This window comes from Erpetoichthys calabaricus, chromosome 6 (assembly GCF_900747795.2).
Source record: "Erpetoichthys calabaricus chromosome 6, fErpCal1.3, whole genome shotgun sequence".
Lineage (NCBI taxonomy): Eukaryota > Metazoa > Chordata > Cladistia > Polypteriformes > Polypteridae > Erpetoichthys > Erpetoichthys calabaricus.
This window is the reverse complement of record NC_041399.2, coordinates 153,121,270-153,140,530: the sequence shown is the minus strand read 5'-3', so window position 1 is coordinate 153,140,530 and position 19,261 is coordinate 153,121,270. Positions and strand designations below refer to the sequence as shown.

General features: G+C 35.6%; 1 protein-coding gene across 1 annotated transcript in view; it reads left to right on the top strand.

The window, feature by feature from the left end:
• Positions 1–19,261, top strand: part of LOC114653608 (solute carrier family 22 member 23) — a 223,721-nt gene that overhangs the window by 191,494 nt on the left and 12,966 nt on the right. The window contains exons 7-9 of the mRNA XM_028804013.2: positions 1,204–1,439; positions 6,939–6,971; positions 12,188–12,311. Coding sequence (XP_028659846.1) covers positions 1,204–1,439; positions 6,939–6,971; positions 12,188–12,311 — 393 coding nt within the window. The remainder of the gene's footprint in view (positions 1–1,203; positions 1,440–6,938; positions 6,972–12,187; positions 12,312–19,261) is intronic.

The window sequence follows — 19,261 nt, the reverse complement described above, 5'->3', positions numbered from 1 at the left end:
ATTCACAGTGAATAACTTTGCCATCCTGTTGATCAAATGCATGTTTCACTTGTTCATATTTTTGAAGTAGTACTACTTGAAGTAGCCATTTTCAGAATACCCAAACTTTATACTAATTTTACGGTCCATTTATTTATGCTTTGTTAGATGCTTATTACATTTTAAGAATGAAAATTGATTGAAACTTTACAATGAATGTTTTTTTATAGGTGTTCTTTACTGTGTAATTGTCTACAATACAGTAAATTAGCATTAACCGCCTTGGTATTAATTCTAAGTGGCTCTCAGGCACAGAATTCGGTGTGGTTTAGGTAGTGACATTCTACCCTCTCATGCACAAACAACAGAAAAAATATTATAAGAAAAGTGTGCAAAGAAACACGCTTTTACTGTCCCAATTGTGACATTGGGCTGTGTGCTGGAGATGGTTTCAAAACATATCACAGGAAAGATGTGCTACATCTACATCAGTACAGCAGTGGACACTGTATTTATGTTGACATTTTAATAACTACATTTTTCAACATTTTGGTTTCTTTTTCCTATGGTAAACATAGTGCTAAGGAGGCCAGAAAATGATCCTATATCTTTATCAGGGCATGTTTGTAATCAATGTGTATTTTACCTAAGGATGTATATCATCTGTTTTCCTGTTCAGTTTCAAAGTGTTTACTCTGTGGCTTCCAATTTAAGTTATTATAGTGTTAATGAGTTGTATGTTAGTATGTTCATATTAGTTTACTTTATTTTAGGAGAAATCCTGCACATTTTGATGATTGTATGAGTGTCTTACTTGCAAAGGTGTCATGTTCATAGATGTAAAATATTTCAGTAGTTTAGTTTGTTTAAAACATTACAGAGGTGCTTTCAGTGTTTTCAAATGCTCTTTAAACAAGGATTGTATATTGCCCAGATTCATGAAACTATGGGTCACTAAATCAAGCATTGTATTAAACTAAATGTTTTTACACCTATCAGTTTATGTGAATAAGTGTTATTCACAGATATAGTTGGACACAAGCATGTAAAGTTAAGTTCCGAGTGCTAGTGTAGGGATGTTGAGATGTGCATTGGCAACATTTGACCACACTTCTCACATGTTACCCAAAGCTGCTGCAGAATGACCTTCTAAATAGCATTTACTGACTCAAATGTCAAAGTCCAAGTTGGGTTTGAAGTTGATGTTATTGTTGCTTTCCATAGGCTGACTGGCTTTGGAATCCACCACTGTTTTGCAAGAAGTATGATGGGCCACGAAGGACAGACTCCCACATTGTTCCAAAATTTCTACGCTTTTTATTACATCACAGCAGGCATTGCCGTGGCTTCCTGTCTTGCCATGTGTCCAGCTGTTGGATTCCTTGGCCGCAGAGGAGGTCTGCTGATGTTCACAATCCTGACAGCCCTTGCATCCTTATTGCAGCTGGGCCTGCTTAACTGTGAGTACCTACTTTACTCAAAAGAACTTTATATGTATGGTGCAAAGTTGTTTTTATGTCAAGTGGTACCTGTGTAAAGCTTGGTTTTTATACAAATACTTGATAGTTTTCCTAATCAAAAAAAATGTGAAAGCCAGGCTACCAGTGGTTTAAAAGAAATTATTAGAATTAGATGAATCCTATTGCAGTTCTGGCAAGCCTGTATTTGAAAGTCCAAATAAGATGGATCAGCATTATACTTTTTCAGTTTCAAGTCTATTCAGTTATTAGAGAAGCCAACCATGTTTAGCTATTAATAAATGGTAACTGAATACAATATCATGCACTCAAGTAGTAATTCAGTTACTCTTTACTCTTCAGTAGTGTTTTATATATATATATATATATATATATATAATATATACACAGTGGAACCTCGGGTCATGACCGTAGGTCGTTCCAAAACTCTGGTTGCAACCCGATTTGGTCGTGACCCGAAGCAGTTTCCCCCCATAGGATTGTATGTAAATATAATTAATCCTTTGCAGACCGTACGACCTGAATGTAAATATATATTTTTTAAAGATTTTTAAGCAAAAAAATTTGTTAATTACACTGTAGAATACACAGTGTAATAGTAAACTAAATGTTAAAACATTGAATAACACTGAGAAAACCTTGAACAGAGAAAACTAACATTGCAAGAGTTCACGCTAATGGCCTTACGAACCGATCGCTGTAAACACTTTTTTTTAATGAGTTTTAAGCACAGGGAAAAAATGAACATTTGAAAAATCCGTAATTTATACAAAAACTAATCATAAACAACCAAGAAAACTAACCTTGCATGAGTCGAGTTCTGGCATGAAGAAAGTGAGGAGGAACTGGGTGGAGAGGAGATTACAGTTTTGAGGTAAAGTCCCTCTGCGCGATGCACGTCTCACCGAGAACAATGTACTGTACAGGTATAGGGAAAGACTTAACACATACGTAAATCACCGGCTCGTACGAACCGGAAGGGAAATGACATAGAACACAAAGAGTTCACAGCGAATGCCCTGGGAGAGACTGAACACGTGCGGAAATCATCGGCGCGCACGAACCGGAAGGGAAACTGGCTTGTTCATCACCCAAGTGTGTAGTCGTGAACAGATGCAAAAGTTTGACAAAGTTTTTGGTCGTAACCTGATTTGTACGTGTTCAGAGACATTCGTGACCCGAGGTTCCACTGTGTGTGTATGTATGTGTATATATATATATATATATATATATATATATATATATATATATATATATATATATATATATACACACACACACAGTGCATCCGGAAAGTATCCACAGTGCATCACTTTTTCCACATTTTGTTATGTTACGGCCTTATTCCAAAATGGATTAAATTCATTTTTTTCCTCAGAATTCTACACACAACACCCCATAATGACAACGTGAAAAAAGTTTACTTGAGATTTTTTGCAAATTTATTAAAAATAAAAAAACTGAGAAATCACATGTACATAAGTATTCACAGCCTTTGTCATTAAGCTCAAAATTGAGCTCAGGTGCATCCTGTTTCCCCCGATCATCCTGGAGATGTTTCTGCAGCTTAATTGGAGTCCACCTGTGGTAAATTCAGTTGATTGGACATGATTTGGAAAGGCACACACCTGTCTATATAAGGTCCCACAGTTGACAGTTCATGTCAGAGCACAAACCAAGCATGAAGTCAAAGGAATTGTCTGTAGACCTTCGAGACAGGATTGTCTCAAGGCACAAATCTGGAGAAGGTTACAGAAACATTTCTGCTGCTTTGAAGGTCCCAGTGAGCACAGTGGCCTCCATCATCCGTAAGTGGAAGAAGTTCGAAACCACCAGGACTCTTCCTAGAGCTGGCTGGCCATCTAAACTGAGCGATCGGGGGAGATGGGCCTTAGTCAGGGAGGTGACCAAGAACCCGATGGTCACTCTGTCAGAGCTCCAGAGGTCCTCTGTGGAGAGAGGAGAACCTTCCAGAAGGACAACCATCTCTGCAGCAATCCACCAATCAGGCCTATATGGTAGACTGGCCAGACGGAAGCCACTCCTTAGTAAAAGGCACATGGAAGCCCGCCTGGAGTTTGCCAAAAGGCACCTGAAGGACTCTCAGACCATGAGAGAGAAAATTCTCTGGTCTGATGAGACAAAGATTGAACTCTTTGGTGTGAATGCCAGGCATCACGTTTGGAGGAAACCAGGCACCGCTCATCACCAGGCCAATACCATCCCTACAGTGAAGCATGGTGGTGGCAGCATGATGCTGTGGGGGATGTTTTTCAGCGGCAGGGACTGGGAGACTAGTCAGGATAAAGGGAAAGATGACTGCAGCAATGTACAGAGACATCCTGGATGAAAACCTGCTCCAGAACACTCTTGATCTCGGACTGGGGCAACGGTTCATCTTTCAGCAGGACAACGACCCTAAGCACACAGCCAAGATATCAAAGGAGTGGCTTCAGGACAACTCTGTGAATGTCCTTGAGTGGCCCAGCCAGAGCCCAGACTTGAATCCGATTGAACATCTCTGGAGAGATCTTAAAATGGCTGCGCACCGACGCTTCCCATCCAACCTGATGGAGCTTGAGAGGTGCTGCAAAGAGGAATGGGCCAAACTGGCCAAGGATAGGTGTGCCAAGCTTGTGGCATCATATTCAAAAAGACTTGAGGCTTTAATTGCTGCCAAAGGTGCATCGACAGAGTATTGAGCAAAGGCTGTGAATACTTATGTACATGGGATTTCTCAGTTTTTTTATTTTTAATAAATTTGCAAAAACCTCAAGTAAACTTTTTTCACATTGTCATTATGGGATGTTGTGTGTAGAATTCTGAGGAAAAAATGAATTTAATCCATTTTGGAATAAGACTGTAACATAACAATGTGGAAAAAGTGATGCACTGTGAATACTTTCCGGATGCACTGTATATATACAGTATATGTATATATGTGTATATATATATATGAGTATATGTATATATGTGCATATATATGTGTGTGTGTGTATATATATATATATATATATATATATATATATATATAGTCGAAAATGAATATTTATTATAATAATAAAGTGCACAAAACACACTCCACTATACTCCAATAAATCAATAATCTCAAATAAACAATCAATACAATCCTCCACTCCCAGACGCGTTGCCACCCTTCCACCCAGCTCAGCTCAACGTCTGGGATTTCCCACAATCCTTTTTTAGTCCTTGACCCGGAAGTGGTTCTGTCCCTCAGTCCATGTGACTTTCTATCACTTCCGGGTCAGGTAAAAACTTCTCCTTTTCTTCAGCCTGGAAGTATATCATTTCTTCCGTTCCCATGACTTGGAAATACTTCCAGGCTATACGGAAAGCATAAATCCCTGGGCCTCCCTGCAGCAACTCCTGGCGGCCCCCATGGTATCCAGCAGGGCTGTGCATTAAAACTCCAAGGTCAATGAGGCCCTGCTGGAATTCGGGGCACCTCCATGTTGCAGGGAGGGCTCCATTTGGCGGCCTGGGGGTATTGGCCGGACTGTATGGCCGGCAATCCCTCACAATGCTTTAGTTGCCTCACATTTTTATGCAATCGTTTTGTTCACCCCACTGAATTAAAGGTGAAAGTCTGCACTTCAACTGCATCTGAGTTGTTTCATTTAAAATTCATTGTGGTTAATGTACAGAACCAAAATTAGAAAAAAGTTGTCTCTGTCCAAATATTTATGGACCTAACTGTAAGTCTTCTTTTATTTGGAATTTAAAGTGAGGAATACATAAAAATTTATAAGAGCTGAGAGCGCAGGAACTGTGTCTGACAAAAGCATTCCCACGAATGAGAGGTGAAATGGTTGAGAGGAGGGCGGGACTTGAGACGAGACTATTGCCAAGAGATTTTTTCAAGATTTTCTTTTATAATACAGTATATATATATATATATATATATATATATATAATGTTGCATAGTTTACTGTCAAATAAAGCAAAGAGTACGCAACACGTGTTTCGCCCTCATTTGGGCTCATCTGCCGAATGGCAGACCAACCACAAGCGTTACCTGGTAAGTAACCTCCCACACAATTCAAGTCGTCGAGACTGACTACGAATGCAATGTGTGTATATATATATATATATATATATATATATATATATATATAAAGCAAAGATCAGCAGCTCTGCTAAGGTAACTTATTCCTACCGTAAAAGCTATCGATAAACAAAAACTTTCTGGTGCGTGCCTATTTTGGCAATTTTCTGATTCCTTTGACAGAATGTGCCTCTTTCTTATAGCTGGGTAACTAGAACCATACATAGTGCTTGGTTCCATGCTCCCATTAATCCACTTTATAATGCTATAATCTCCTCTTCACCATAATACTATGCTTAAATATTCCACATTCATAACTTTGTAGAGTATTTTTCTTCTTCAAGACCTCCCTCACACACAAAGCTTAGATGTACTAAGAGAGTGGCATATGTCTATTTGAAGTTCATTGTTTTTTAAATTCACTGCTTTAAGCTTTGGATTTTTCATTTAATATTCATGAAACCATTACAGTATGTAACCTAATCATCCATTTCAGAATCATGGGCAAGGTAGTAAATCTCCTGACTGCATTGGATGTGGGGCTGGAAATAAACCTTGATGGTAGACAGTCCATAGCAGTCCACTCTAACACGCACTCACTCACTCAAACTGGGCCAACTAAGAGATGACAGTTGACCTAATCTTCAATCTTTGAGATGTGGGAAAGAACTTTATGTGGACATGGGGTGAACGTGTCCGCATTCAAACCCAAAATTGCACCGCAACTTCATTTTTATTTAACATATCAGTCACTTCTTCATTGTGTTCTATATACATTACCTTATTAAACCTCAGTTTATTCACATACTGAAAATCCATTGTGATTTCCATGACTTTGGCAGTCATTGAAAACAGCTGTATTTCATAGTAAACTGCGCTGTATATTATTAAATTGTATTATTCATACTGCGGCTGAGTAACTGACACAGTGTAAACAGATTATTAGTTTGTCTGTTATACAAAGGTGGAAGAAGGGATTTTAGGGGCATCATGGGTAAACCCCAATAATGGTCTGACAACTATTGAGAGACAAAAAGAGAGATAAGACAGCTATTACTTTGCTTACTTTAATTGCCTTATTGTTTATGTGTCTACATGTATGCGGGATCTAGCTCTTATTTATATAACCTGTAAAGACGAAACATCATCTAGAAATTTGTGTAACTGGATAATCGGGTATAAGGTGTGTCTAATGAACTGCTACGTTTTTTCCAATGCTACCTTCATTCAGAATGTTTTTTTCTTTTAGGCAAATTGCATAAAAAATTGTCCATTTATCAAAGTTAAATACAATAAATTGCTATGCCTTTGAACAAGTTAAATGCAGATTTTATTACTGAAATGTAAAAGTGCTTATTCATAAAATATTATATATTTTTTCTTTCTTTCTCTTGTCTTTATGAATGTGAATGAAGTGGTTGGAAAATACAACCTATTCCAGGATACAGGTATGTCACTGCTGGAATACATTTTAAATATTAATTTTTAATATATAATTATCTGTTGCCTTTCAAGTATGTATTTGCAAGGGTGCTGTAGATGTCTTTGTTCAGGTTGAATTTTCCCTGGCTGTTCGAGTGAAAAGAGGTCTCTTCCCCAATACACAGAGCAAGGTTGTCTCTTCCAAACAAGAAAAGGATGGACAATGTCCAAAATAATACAGAAAAAATTTCAAAGAGCAACATCTTGGCCCTTCAGAAGACTGAAATGTATTTTCCCTCTTTTGCAAAAATACGCTGTTTTGTGCTCAGCTGGTGACATTTTATGCCATGACACTAAGTTAGATGAACTCTTGAAGCTGTCAGCATTTAACGGTGATATGAGTATCTGCTATCACATAAACAGGCTGACCTTTTGATTTCCCTCAAGACATTCATGGGCAGGTTTGGACGAGGAAATATTTGGTTTCCATTCTGGGATGTGTCTGATGTGATGTTGGTTGATCCGCTAATGTGTCTATATTCTTAACCCATTCCATTTCCTGAATCCCTAACAAGGTGCACTCATTCTAGTCCTACAGTGAAATCATTAGGATATTGGAGGAAAGTTATAACACAGGGACAACTTGTTTGCCCCATACTGACTGGAATTTGAACCTCAGCCTTTCTGGGCTTCAAAACTACACAGCCAACCACTATGCCACTGTTTTTCCACACAGAATAAATTTTTGTTCTGTTCATCCACTCTATAAACGCAGTGACTTGGTGTAACCACTGTGCCACTTGTGTGTAAAGTGAATCAACAGATTAATTAAATGTAATTGCTGAAAGAGTATGATTAATAATCATTAATCATTTCCAGATAAATCATAATAACCGCTCTAGATTTGATGCTATTATTTTTAGCAGACAGAAAATGAAATATTGTTTGTCTCAGTTTATATTCAGGTCATATTCAGATATTTATTGTTCACCATTTAATTTTAAACATAGAAAATTAAAACTTTATTCATTCATACTCCCTTTTAACATCTGGGGGGTGCTTATAATCAGGTGCATTTTGTTCTATTATGGGATTCAGGAGCACATTAAAAACATTTTGTGGTGTAATTCTTTAAAATATGTACTGTAGTCAGAACTCATCTCACTTTTGATTCTTCAAGCATAATTACAATGTTTAGGTGGCAATTTAAACATTTCATAATAGAAGGAAAAACAGTGATGTTACTTAGCTAATGTTTGAAGAAAAGTTCCTTCTGTTGAGAAAAAAAGCTTTTGTTTGTAATTTTTTTTCTTTGGCATATAAATTCTTACAGTTGTGATAGTATTTTTGACAAAAATATAAGCACTATGCCATCTAAAAATGTAATCGGTTTCAATTTTCAGTTTGAATAATATATAAAATATTAAGTATTTGTATGTAAATTTCTGTTCAAAAGGTGGTAAAACAGGCTGCTTGCTGTTTATAAATGCAGATCTTCAAAGTCAATATTAACTAATGAGAGATTTATTCATTGTACCTACCTTTCCAGGTAATAGCATATATTTTTGAATAATTTTATCTCTTGCCCTACGTATATCTTCAGCTCCTTTCTCTCTGTATTTGTGAGTGTGAAAATCTCTTCACAGATTCTCCCTCTTTCAAGCACGTTCCTTCGAGGCACCTTTCTCACCTCCTGTCCAGTTTTATACGTGCCACCTTTGAAAGTGATTCTCTCAGCATGCCTCATATGCCTTACTACTCCTCATGTGTCTCACACTCACATTTCCCGTTTTGTTGTATCACCAAAGCCAAAATGTCCAATCAGATTGCCCAGAGAAACTGGACACATAAGCCTTAGTGTTTTATTATATAGTAGATTTATAATACTACAGCATGTACCTTTTTAAAGATAAATCATTTTTTGAAGTAGTGCATTTAAGCATTTGCCTAGTAGACTTAATTAATTTATTTCACTGTAAATAAAATGATGTGATTTAGAGTATGTTTCCTCACAAATATGTTTCTTTATAAGAGAGCTTAGTAGTTCAAGATGTCCCTGTACAGTCAGTCTTTATTATTTGTACTGTTCATTGCATACATTATCACCACTACATACCAAAAAAGAACATACCGTATTTCAAAATAAATAGTAAATGTGATACTTTCCATTTACATGTTACAGTTATAGGCCGAAGTGAACATAAGTAAAGATCAGTACAGTACATTATGTTCAGAGTCGGTACAGTTGTATAAAGATTACTACACTTTTTCCTGCAGAATAGTATCAGAACAGCCACATTATAACACTTCTATATTGTAAACGTAGTATTTAAGTATTTAAACTTAAATAACTTATGGCATAGATAAAAGTAGATTCAGCAGAATTCTTTCAGCTTAACAGTTGCATACTCAAAGATGAATTAAAGGGAAGGGTATTTTGGACTGAAGCCAGGAAGCACATCTTTAAGCAGAGGTGTGGGAATCTGGAACAAACTATTGAGCCATGTAGTTGAAGCAGAAAACTTGGCAACCTTTAAGAAGTATCAAGATGAGGTATTGGGACAGCTTAGCTGTTATCTAAACAAACAAGCCTGAAGGACTGAATGTTCTCCCCTCATTGGTCAAATTTATTTTGTTCTTATGACCTCAGCTGACACAGAGGTTAGTGCTGCCACCTTACAGATCCAGTGTCCTGAGTTCATGTCCGGTAAGCTCTTAATGTTTGTGTGAAGTTTGCACATTCTTTCCATTTGCATGTGGGTTTTCCTCCGACATCCCTACAAAATGTGCTTTTTAGGTTCATTGGTGATTACAGACTGGTACTGTGTGAGTGTGAGGGTCCAGTGATGGATTAGCTTCCTGTCTAGGGCCGTTTCTTGCCTTGTGACCAATGCTGTCATGATTCTGAATAGTGTTAAACAGATTTGAGAATGTTCTGTGTTATGTTATTACACAGGAAAATGTGGTCTTGGCAGATTTCTATACTCAACGTGCTACCCCAAAATGAACAGCTTAATTCACATGATGTACCAGAACATATTCAGAACATGGAAATTAATGACATCAAAAAATGACTCTTATGTGTCAGTTGTAACTAAAAAAAAAAATTGGAAACAATTTTGTAGAAGAGACACAAGTGCATTATAAATAGCCAAAAGCTGTATTTTCTATGTTAATTAGGCATTTAACATTTCTGCCTACTCAGAGTCCCATATAAAATTACTTTGCTATTTCGATAGAGGCTAGAAATCTCAGTTCTCCATTTCAAAAGAATAAATTATTATTTATAAAGAATAAATTATCAGAATTCTTTAACAGTTGCCTCACTGTAAAGCATGTTGGTTGAACACGCAATTACAAATTTCACTATACTGTGTACATGTAACAATACTACTGCTACAAATATCAAGTAAATTGTAAATGTGAGCGCCTGAAAAAATTATTTTTAAATGACCTTTTTTCATTATCTATACTATTTTTTATTATATTACAGTAGCTTCGGCTTTTGCTTTTTCCTATTTGATAAGAAGGGAGAGTAGGATACGAATATTAGATGAATTACTTAATACTTAATTGTAGTTGGCTTGCTCATCTCTAAAATATACATTTTATTGATATGTTAAAATTTGAAGTAAAAAAAACATATGGCAAAGTACTGCGTCTAAGTCTATGCTCATATTAAATCTAAATTAAGTACAAATGTCAGCATTTTGTAATTATTAAGTGTTACAGGTCACAATTTTGATTACCCCCTACCCCCCCACCCGCCTCTTTTTTTGGCATGGTGTTTAAACAGTATTTGCATGACTTTTAAGCCATACATTTTTAGTACTGTTGTTTGGATTATACAAAATTGCAGGAAATGCAACACAGGAAAGGAGGTCATTTACTGTATATTTCAGTAATGTATCTGTAAATAGCACTATTCATTCATTACATGCTCATATGTGCTTATGTGTATTTATAACTATAATACAGTGACAGTAATATACTAAATCACAAAAAACCTCTATACATAAACATACTGTACATAACTAGAGGTTAAACATTTCTGAATTGTGCCAATATTAATTCCTGTTACCATGCAAACTCCAAGTGAAAGAGTTTCTGGAGAAGATAAACCTCTGGGCAACCCACACTTATTTATAACAGATAGAGTTTAAAGTTTTGGCAACCTAAATAAACCCACCACAAGCCCCCTCTAGGGCATTCATAAATAATACACATACACCTCTTCAATATCAAAGGGCTTTCTTTTTATGTGACTTGGGATTTTTTTTTTTGTGAGTTTCTAATTCTGACAAAATACATTATTCATTGTTTGTTCATATTGTTGAAATAATAGAAGAAGAAAAAAGGATGTGTGTTTTATGTATATTCTTACCTCATATACCTTATGTTGTGCTCTTTACTAATTTTGGTTCTTTATTGCCCATACAATAAGTGACACAAGTATGGCAGAAATTATTTATACTTTATAGTATTTTATGTAGTGTTGCAAAGCTGAAAATACTAAAGTATGATTTCCTTTATTCATTTTCATTTTTATTTTTAATGCTTTTTTGTAATCTTGTTTTTTATTTTATTTTTTATAGATTGCTTTCCTTTGTTCTTTTTCATTGTTATCTTTAACCCTTTGCAGTCGTATTTAATTTTCAACGTCACGCTACATTAGTCGTAATTAATTATTGAAAAAACGCCAATAATTACAGCAGTTATTTTTTTCAAGCACGTAGGAATAACACAGGCCACTTTTCTCGACCAGGCGACTGTGCAAATCGGTCAGAAACTTGCAGGGCCACCAGCGGTGGCCTGACGACCTATAGCGCACTTTTTACTAAGGCCAGTTTTCTGGCCTAACGACCGCAAAGGGTTAATTTTTATTGCTTTTTCATAATTTTGTTACCTGACCATGTATTCTTATTTTTTGAGCTATATAGCCCTAGTTAGAAATTCTTGTAACTTTCAAGTTAAAAGTGTTGTTTTCATGATATACCTACAATAAGAATATACAGTATAGTGAATGAACTGTTATATTTGTATATAAGTTTTTCAAAAATAAGAATAAAGTGAAATTTCTTTCAAAAGATGGCATCAACTAAAATACGTTAAAATTTTCCACAGTTCTAAGTTACTTGAATTTAAAAGAAATGAGGGCTAGTACTCTTTCAGATTATCTGTATTATCACACAGAATCCTTCTAAAACTTGTAATTTTTTTGTTTTTCTATTTTTTCTTCCAGACGTTAAGGAAACAATGAACAAAAAGTTCTCCATTGCTTTTTCCATCATAGGGATGTTTTCATCACATGCTGTAGGAAATCTAAGCATTTTTTTCTGCGCAGAAATTGCCCCAACAGTCATCAGGTAAGTGTTTTCTGTGAACTTACATCAGTCCTTTGGATTCAGCTGTAGCAGTAGCATAACTTGATCATTTTGCACTAGTTCCAGGAACCATGTTAAGCTTAGTTTCTATTTGTTTCCATTAACATTTTTTTATTCATGGTTCCTGCCACCGACTATGAAATTACTATGTGAAAGATGGTTCTTGCAGTGTATGAGAAAACTATTTCAAAATGAAACACTTTAAAGAAGTCTATGATGACAACAACATTTATTAATATAGCATATGTTCATACAACAATGTAACTCAAAGTGCTTTACAAGAAGATCAAGAAAAAAGTAAGTCTTACTTGTAATGTAATAATGTGTGCATAAGACAAACAAAATACAGTAAGTCAGTTTTAATATTGATTTTCTAAAGATTCACCTATGGACTTTCCAGTTATGCCAAGTTTTAATAAGAGCCATTGTGTTGCCCATTCTTTTTAAACTTTTGGGGGTTGGAGGGGTGGGGATTTCATGACTCTTTTGTTTGTGTGCTACTGTAATATATTGTGTACTGAAGCACAAAAATGTTTCACACTTACACCTTGCAAGGAACATTGGTTGAAGTATAGCAGCAGTTACATGCTGCTAAGCAGTAGCTTATCCATCTAAATATGACAGAGCAAAAGAAAAATGTATGTATGCAGCAAACTCAGGGCTGAAGCGTCTCCCATGGATCATTGTAAATGAAACCTCTGTTGGAATGTGAAACCAATAGTAAGCTTACAATGGATCTACTGTATAAATGTTTTGTATTTCCAGCATATTTCTGCCTGTAGACAATTGTAATGACTCTTATTGACAAAAGAACTTGTCTTCGTTAATGGAACATTTATTGCATCTTCTTATCGCTTGAATATCAGTATGCCAGTAGTGTGAAATGTAGTGATAAGCAATAACTAAATTAAAGCAAACAGCTTTAGAGAATGAGGAAAAAAGTAGTATTAACAATATAAAGAAATATATACAAAAAACAACATTCTCCCAAGTATACATAAAGTAATTAGTAGAACTTTTATTACCAGTAACTTTGCCCACACATAATTGATAGAATTTGCCGGTTTCTTAAAAAACAATCCATCTTACTTTGCTTGATGTATCCATGTGGAAATTTTCCTGTATTGTATTACCGATGTCTTCCTTTTATGTTGGACAAAACAGTCACAGGTAAATTTTCTGTATAACTAGGGCACTCATCACTCTTGTCAACATGCTGCAGTCTTTTACTGAAATTTACTGGCTATAATTTAGAGCCTGTCTTTTTCCAGTTGTGTATACACAGTTTTCTGATACTATAAACTTTTTTTTCACCTATCAGAACAGCAACTAAGTGTGCCTCAACAGTGTATAAAACTTGGAAAATTCATTTCCTTACAATGTCCAATACAGCTTACATGCACATTTAAAATGCCAACATTGAAAAACATCAATTATGGAAAGATTTTTAAAATACATGTAGCACTGAATGTGATAAAACCACACATGTAATTAATTCTGTGTATTTGCTGCTCTTGCACAAAGTAACAACATTTTTTGCATTGGTGTTGTGGCTGGGTGCAGGAATGACAGGTTGCGAAAGGATAAAAGTTGGGACACCAACGGTGTTGTTCCGTTTAATCAAACAAAAGTGCAACAAAAAAAAGCACATATTGGAAAGTTACACCCAGCCCTTAGGCAAAATATTAACAAAGGTATTCAGCTCATAGCCGCAGAAATACGGGTCGTTTCACAGGAACTGCATCCGGCAGGTCGCTCTAATTGTAAAAGACGCCGTCTTCCAGGCAGCCGGGTTTCTTATAGCAGAGAAACCAGCAGGGGCGGAGCTAAGTGTCCTCAATGGGTGATTTCTTGGAGCTGCAGAGACAGAAGGAGAAGAGAATGTTACCAACAGTGCCCCCTCTCATCCTGGCAGGTTATCATATGCCTTGACTGAGTCCATGAGGAGATTCTTCAATGTGCATGTGTGGCAATATAAATTTTGCGGCAAATATTCAATAAATTATTTAATTTCAAAAATGCTGAAAATCAGTGGCATTTTGCAGCAACAAAATATTGTGTAATTTTGCAAGTAACATTGCAGATTGCATTAGCAGTCCAAGATTATGTCTTAGTTCAAATGCCATATTAATACACCATAATAACATGACATAGTTTTGTACGCTTTCCCCCAAATAATGCATGTTTATCACTTTTAGCTCTGCCTCTCCCCATCTTTAAATATCTGATAATTAATTAAGATGCAGAGTATGACCAAACAAACTGATTTTAATTGTATACAGGTTGACTTGAGTGATGAGGAAAACACAATTCTGTATCTTTCAGATATAAAATATTAGAGCTGTCAAGTATAGTGCATATGTCAACAAAAGACTGCAGTTTTTGATTGTGAGATATTGGTTGAAAAATAATCACGCTTTTACAATTCTTCTAGTATGTGAATTTGCAACAGAAAAAAAGACTAGAAATAGATATGTAAGTAGCAGTTGTAATCTATAAATATTTTTAAATTTAAATACCATAGGAAATCACTCTTTTTTACAAGGCAGGTTAAGCCTTAACACAGAATCCCCTGGGTGTTAAAGCTCAAAAACCACCCCCTCACTTCAGTTCTCCATTAGGCACACACATATATTCAAACATTGTCAATAATAAATCACTTACAGGGACTGAAGTAGGAAAACAAATCTCAAACATTACATTGGGTCACTTTCACCTTCCTCGTTTGTTCAAATTGATGTGTGTAACATCACATCTATGAGAAATCACCTTTCTTTAGTTAACAAACATCTAACAGTTTTAAAAGGACTTGGCCACTCTGTGTGGCAAAATGGTGATATGTAACTAAATGTTTGGGTTTGCATATTTGCACCAAGTAAAATACAAGACCATTCATTCAGCTTGGTTCATCATGTTTCCTGCAGTGGCCTCATTGTCCTCCCATTACTGTTCACATCTGTGTCAGTGTTATTTGACACCGCAGAATGTACTGTACGTTGCTGCTAGAAGCAGCGATATTAGCCATTCCTGATCTGACTTTCTATAAGGTCATTCTCCTTAGTCTCAGCTACAGTATTTATGTCTTATTCAAGTCATCATTTTGTTTTTTTTTTTAATTTCAAATATATTTCTCACCAAAATGGCGTCTTTTTGTTTCTTCCTTTTATTAAATTTTTGTCCTTTTCACTACAACACTAGGCTCACGTTCTGAATGAACATCCATTTGAAGTTTTTCTTCTTTGCGGCATGGTAACATATCAAATGTACGATCTCATTCTAAGTAACCTATTAGACACCTGCTCTGATCTTGAACCACACAAATTAACCAACCAGAACTCTTTTTTTTTAAATTGAAGCTTTTTATTTGGGACTGACTGAATAGGTTTGAAATCATGAGGATCAAAGTGGGGTTGGAATGTGTGCTTGATAGTGTGCTGCTGTAAGTACCGGCACTGTCGGCAAAAACATGAACTTTCCTATTATTTGCCATTTTTTTCTCGCTTGTGCTCAGACCCCTTTGCAAGCAGGGCACCCAAGTCACCTTGAAGGTAGATCCAACCATGGTTTTGTTTCTCACCTTCCATGCAGTGCACCCAAGATAGATTCTGGCTGCTCACGACACTGAAATGGCTTAAGCAGGTCCAGGATGGTTAGATGGACAATGGAGTGCAGTATTCATCCCTCCACCCACCCCCAAGAATATTGCCTTTTGTTCAGAACCTTAAGCTTGGATGTAGCTATCTTAGTTTACCAAATTAGGCATCTTAGTGGGAAATTGAACGTTTTTGTTGTTGTCCTTTACCTCTTTATTCTTTACAATGTGTAGGACATTTGATATAATGACAACTCAGATCTGTTTTACTTTATATTCCCGTTGGAAGTCTCTAGTTAGCTGAGTTTTCTGCAGATGTGGCTTATAAAGATGTATTTATTCATTTTTTTTACATATATATCATTATCTTCACAGAAAGAAGGATAAAGCAATGAACATCATAAGTAGAATCTCTGGTTTGACAATAGAGTAAGCCATGGATCTTCACTCATGACCATGGAGGGCTGCACTAATTGCTAGTTTTCATTCCAACCAGTTCCAGTTTCCTAATTGGCAGACAGCCCTCAATGATAATCAATGTTGGTATTTAACTGTATTGCTTGGGAGGATCACAATGTAATTAAAATTTGTCTTGGATGAATGAAAGCACTAACAAGCAATATACATAATTAAATACAAAGTTTCATTATCAGCAAGGACTGTATTCTAATTAGGAAACTGGATAAAACAAAAACCTCCAGCCACTGTGGCTCTCCAGGGCCATTAGAGAAGATCCCTAGTATACTGAAGTTGTCTGGATGCAATATTTATTCCGTGAATTGGAAGATCGCAGCCAGTAGAACTGTATTTGACTTTTCTGTAGGAAAATTCAATTTAGCTTAGTGTCAGTTGTTTAGTTAGCTTTCTGTAGCATTCATTGTGATTTAGAAAACTCTCCATTCTTATTTTGCATTTTTTTTCTTTTTAAAATGCATGTTAAAATATTCTTACTGTTCCAAAATTAAAACATAACAAAATGAAGAAATTTTTTTTTTACACACAAAAGCATGCTGATGTTTTAATATCTTACATTACCGAAATGTGCTAATAGGGAAAAAGTGAGGCACCTGATGAAACTGAAATTAACTTAAATCATTCCCTTAAAAGCTTAAAACTTTAAGGCAGCTGAAATAATTTTACATAGAAATGAGGAGAATGTGTACTTTCTACTCCGCTAAAAGCTAGGAAGGGACTTGAACCTTAACCCCCTGCAGAGCTGTAAAGCAGTGGCTCAAAGTACTGTGACACCGTGCCATCCACGTGTGAGTGTGGTGTGGGAATGCTGTAATGGATTGTTTTGTGCCTTACACTCCATGCTGTCAGGATAGGCTGCTGACCCCACAACCCTGCATTGGAAGCTGAAGATCTGAGAATGTTTTGTTATTTCTCTACCCTTGGATGTTATAGCATTTTCAGTTTTTACTCGCATGCTTCTGTGGCCTTCTGCCAACTAACCACATGACTTGACATTTTCTGCTTAAACTTTTTTTAAGTGGAAGATGTTTATTCTGTGCATGGCCTGAAGCAAACACCTGCTGAAGTAACACCTGCTAAAATGACTTACAATGAACCCTACTTGACTTAAAGGAGCAATCAGTGGTATAATTATAGTAATTCCAATTGATTAATCACAAGCCAGAAGCATGTGAACCATAAATACTTTTTTTTTTCTTTTAGCAGAGAAAAAAACAAAAATAACAGCAGAAACACAGTTGGAGGTCATAAAGCACACATCTAGGCATTAACAGGGCAAGTACTGAAACACATAATAGTAAAAGCCATTATCAGAATTAACTTAAGGATTTATATAGGGGCCTTCAGTATTTCATTGGAGTGTTACTAAAATAATGTTTCAAAATATTCTGTCACATTGTTTTGCCATGTACCAGAAGTGTATAAAATAATGCAATAATATTATAGCCTTAGTGTTTTTTTATTATTCTAAATTTACCCTTTGTTTTTGTAGAACTTATTTATTTATTTATTTGTTATTTAAAATATAACACATCATTTGCTTTTGTAGTCTTTTTTCTCTTTCTTATGCTTTTTATTTATCCAGTGTAGTCTACAAAACATATCAGTACACATGATTATTTATATTCAAACACTCCAACATGTGGTTGAATCTGAATTTTATAACTTTTTTTTTTTTTTAACTTGATCGTCACCCATTTATTTCTGCTTGGAAGCCCCATAGCTGTTACATCCCTACCCAGGCAGGAATGGGAGGAAAGTGGACATCGGAACATCATACACTTGCTTCACATGGAGTGTTATTGAGCAGCTGTCAACCTAAGAAACCATACACGACTACGCTTCTCATGGCTTTGAAGGAATATGCCACTCCAAAATGATATTTTGTTATGTTATTTACCCCATGTAGTAGTGATTGCCAAGAAAAAAAAATTAAATTTCATGTTATCACGTGAAACAGTCATCACTAAAACGCAGCATTTTTGGGTGGAGCAATCTTTTAAAGATAGGTCAATGTTTTGTTTTTTGTTTTTTTTTTTTTGTGTGACATAATTTAAGGTTTGTGTGAACTTGTACATCTTACTGTTTTGGAGTACTAATCATCATTATTATGAATCACGTTGATTGCTTATGTACAATACAATTTAACATTTTGCCCATTGAACAAAAACGGAACATGCATTCATATTCATTAGCATTATTGCTTCATGTGCTGTTTACCTTTAAGACACGAATACACCTACACAAAACAAACACATTTCATGATTCCTTACATGCACATTTTTTGTTTTATTTTTATATGTGTTTGCAAGTTTTACATTAATTTTTAGCATACCAGAAGAGTAATTTCTTCCACTATACCAGTGGTTCTTAACCTTGTTGGAGGTACTGAACCCTACCAGTTTCATATGCACATTCACCGAACCCTTCTTTATTGAAAAATAAAATTTCAAATTTTTCAAATTCAAGACATAGGTATATGTTTTACTGGTTTACAAAATGAATTGTGTATTAACATCACTGAGTTCAAAGAACAAAACCAATATAATGTATGAATTCACAACAAATTACATACCTTTTCACAAGGACATAACCTTTTTTAATACTACCACACTGAAATGATTTTAATTTTTAAACTTATGTATTCCAATAATAAACTTATTGTATTATGCTATTTTTATCATTTTAACACACACCCATCACCTAATTTTCACCAGGCTACAATAATAATGAATATTTACTGCAAATCAGTGTGACTTCTGCTGTTGCCTTTGAGAGACCAGTTCAGAAATGCGTGGCTTCACCTTGGCAATTGCCACTCTCATGTCATTTTCACAACAAAGTCTGTTCCTTTTCTTCATTTTTA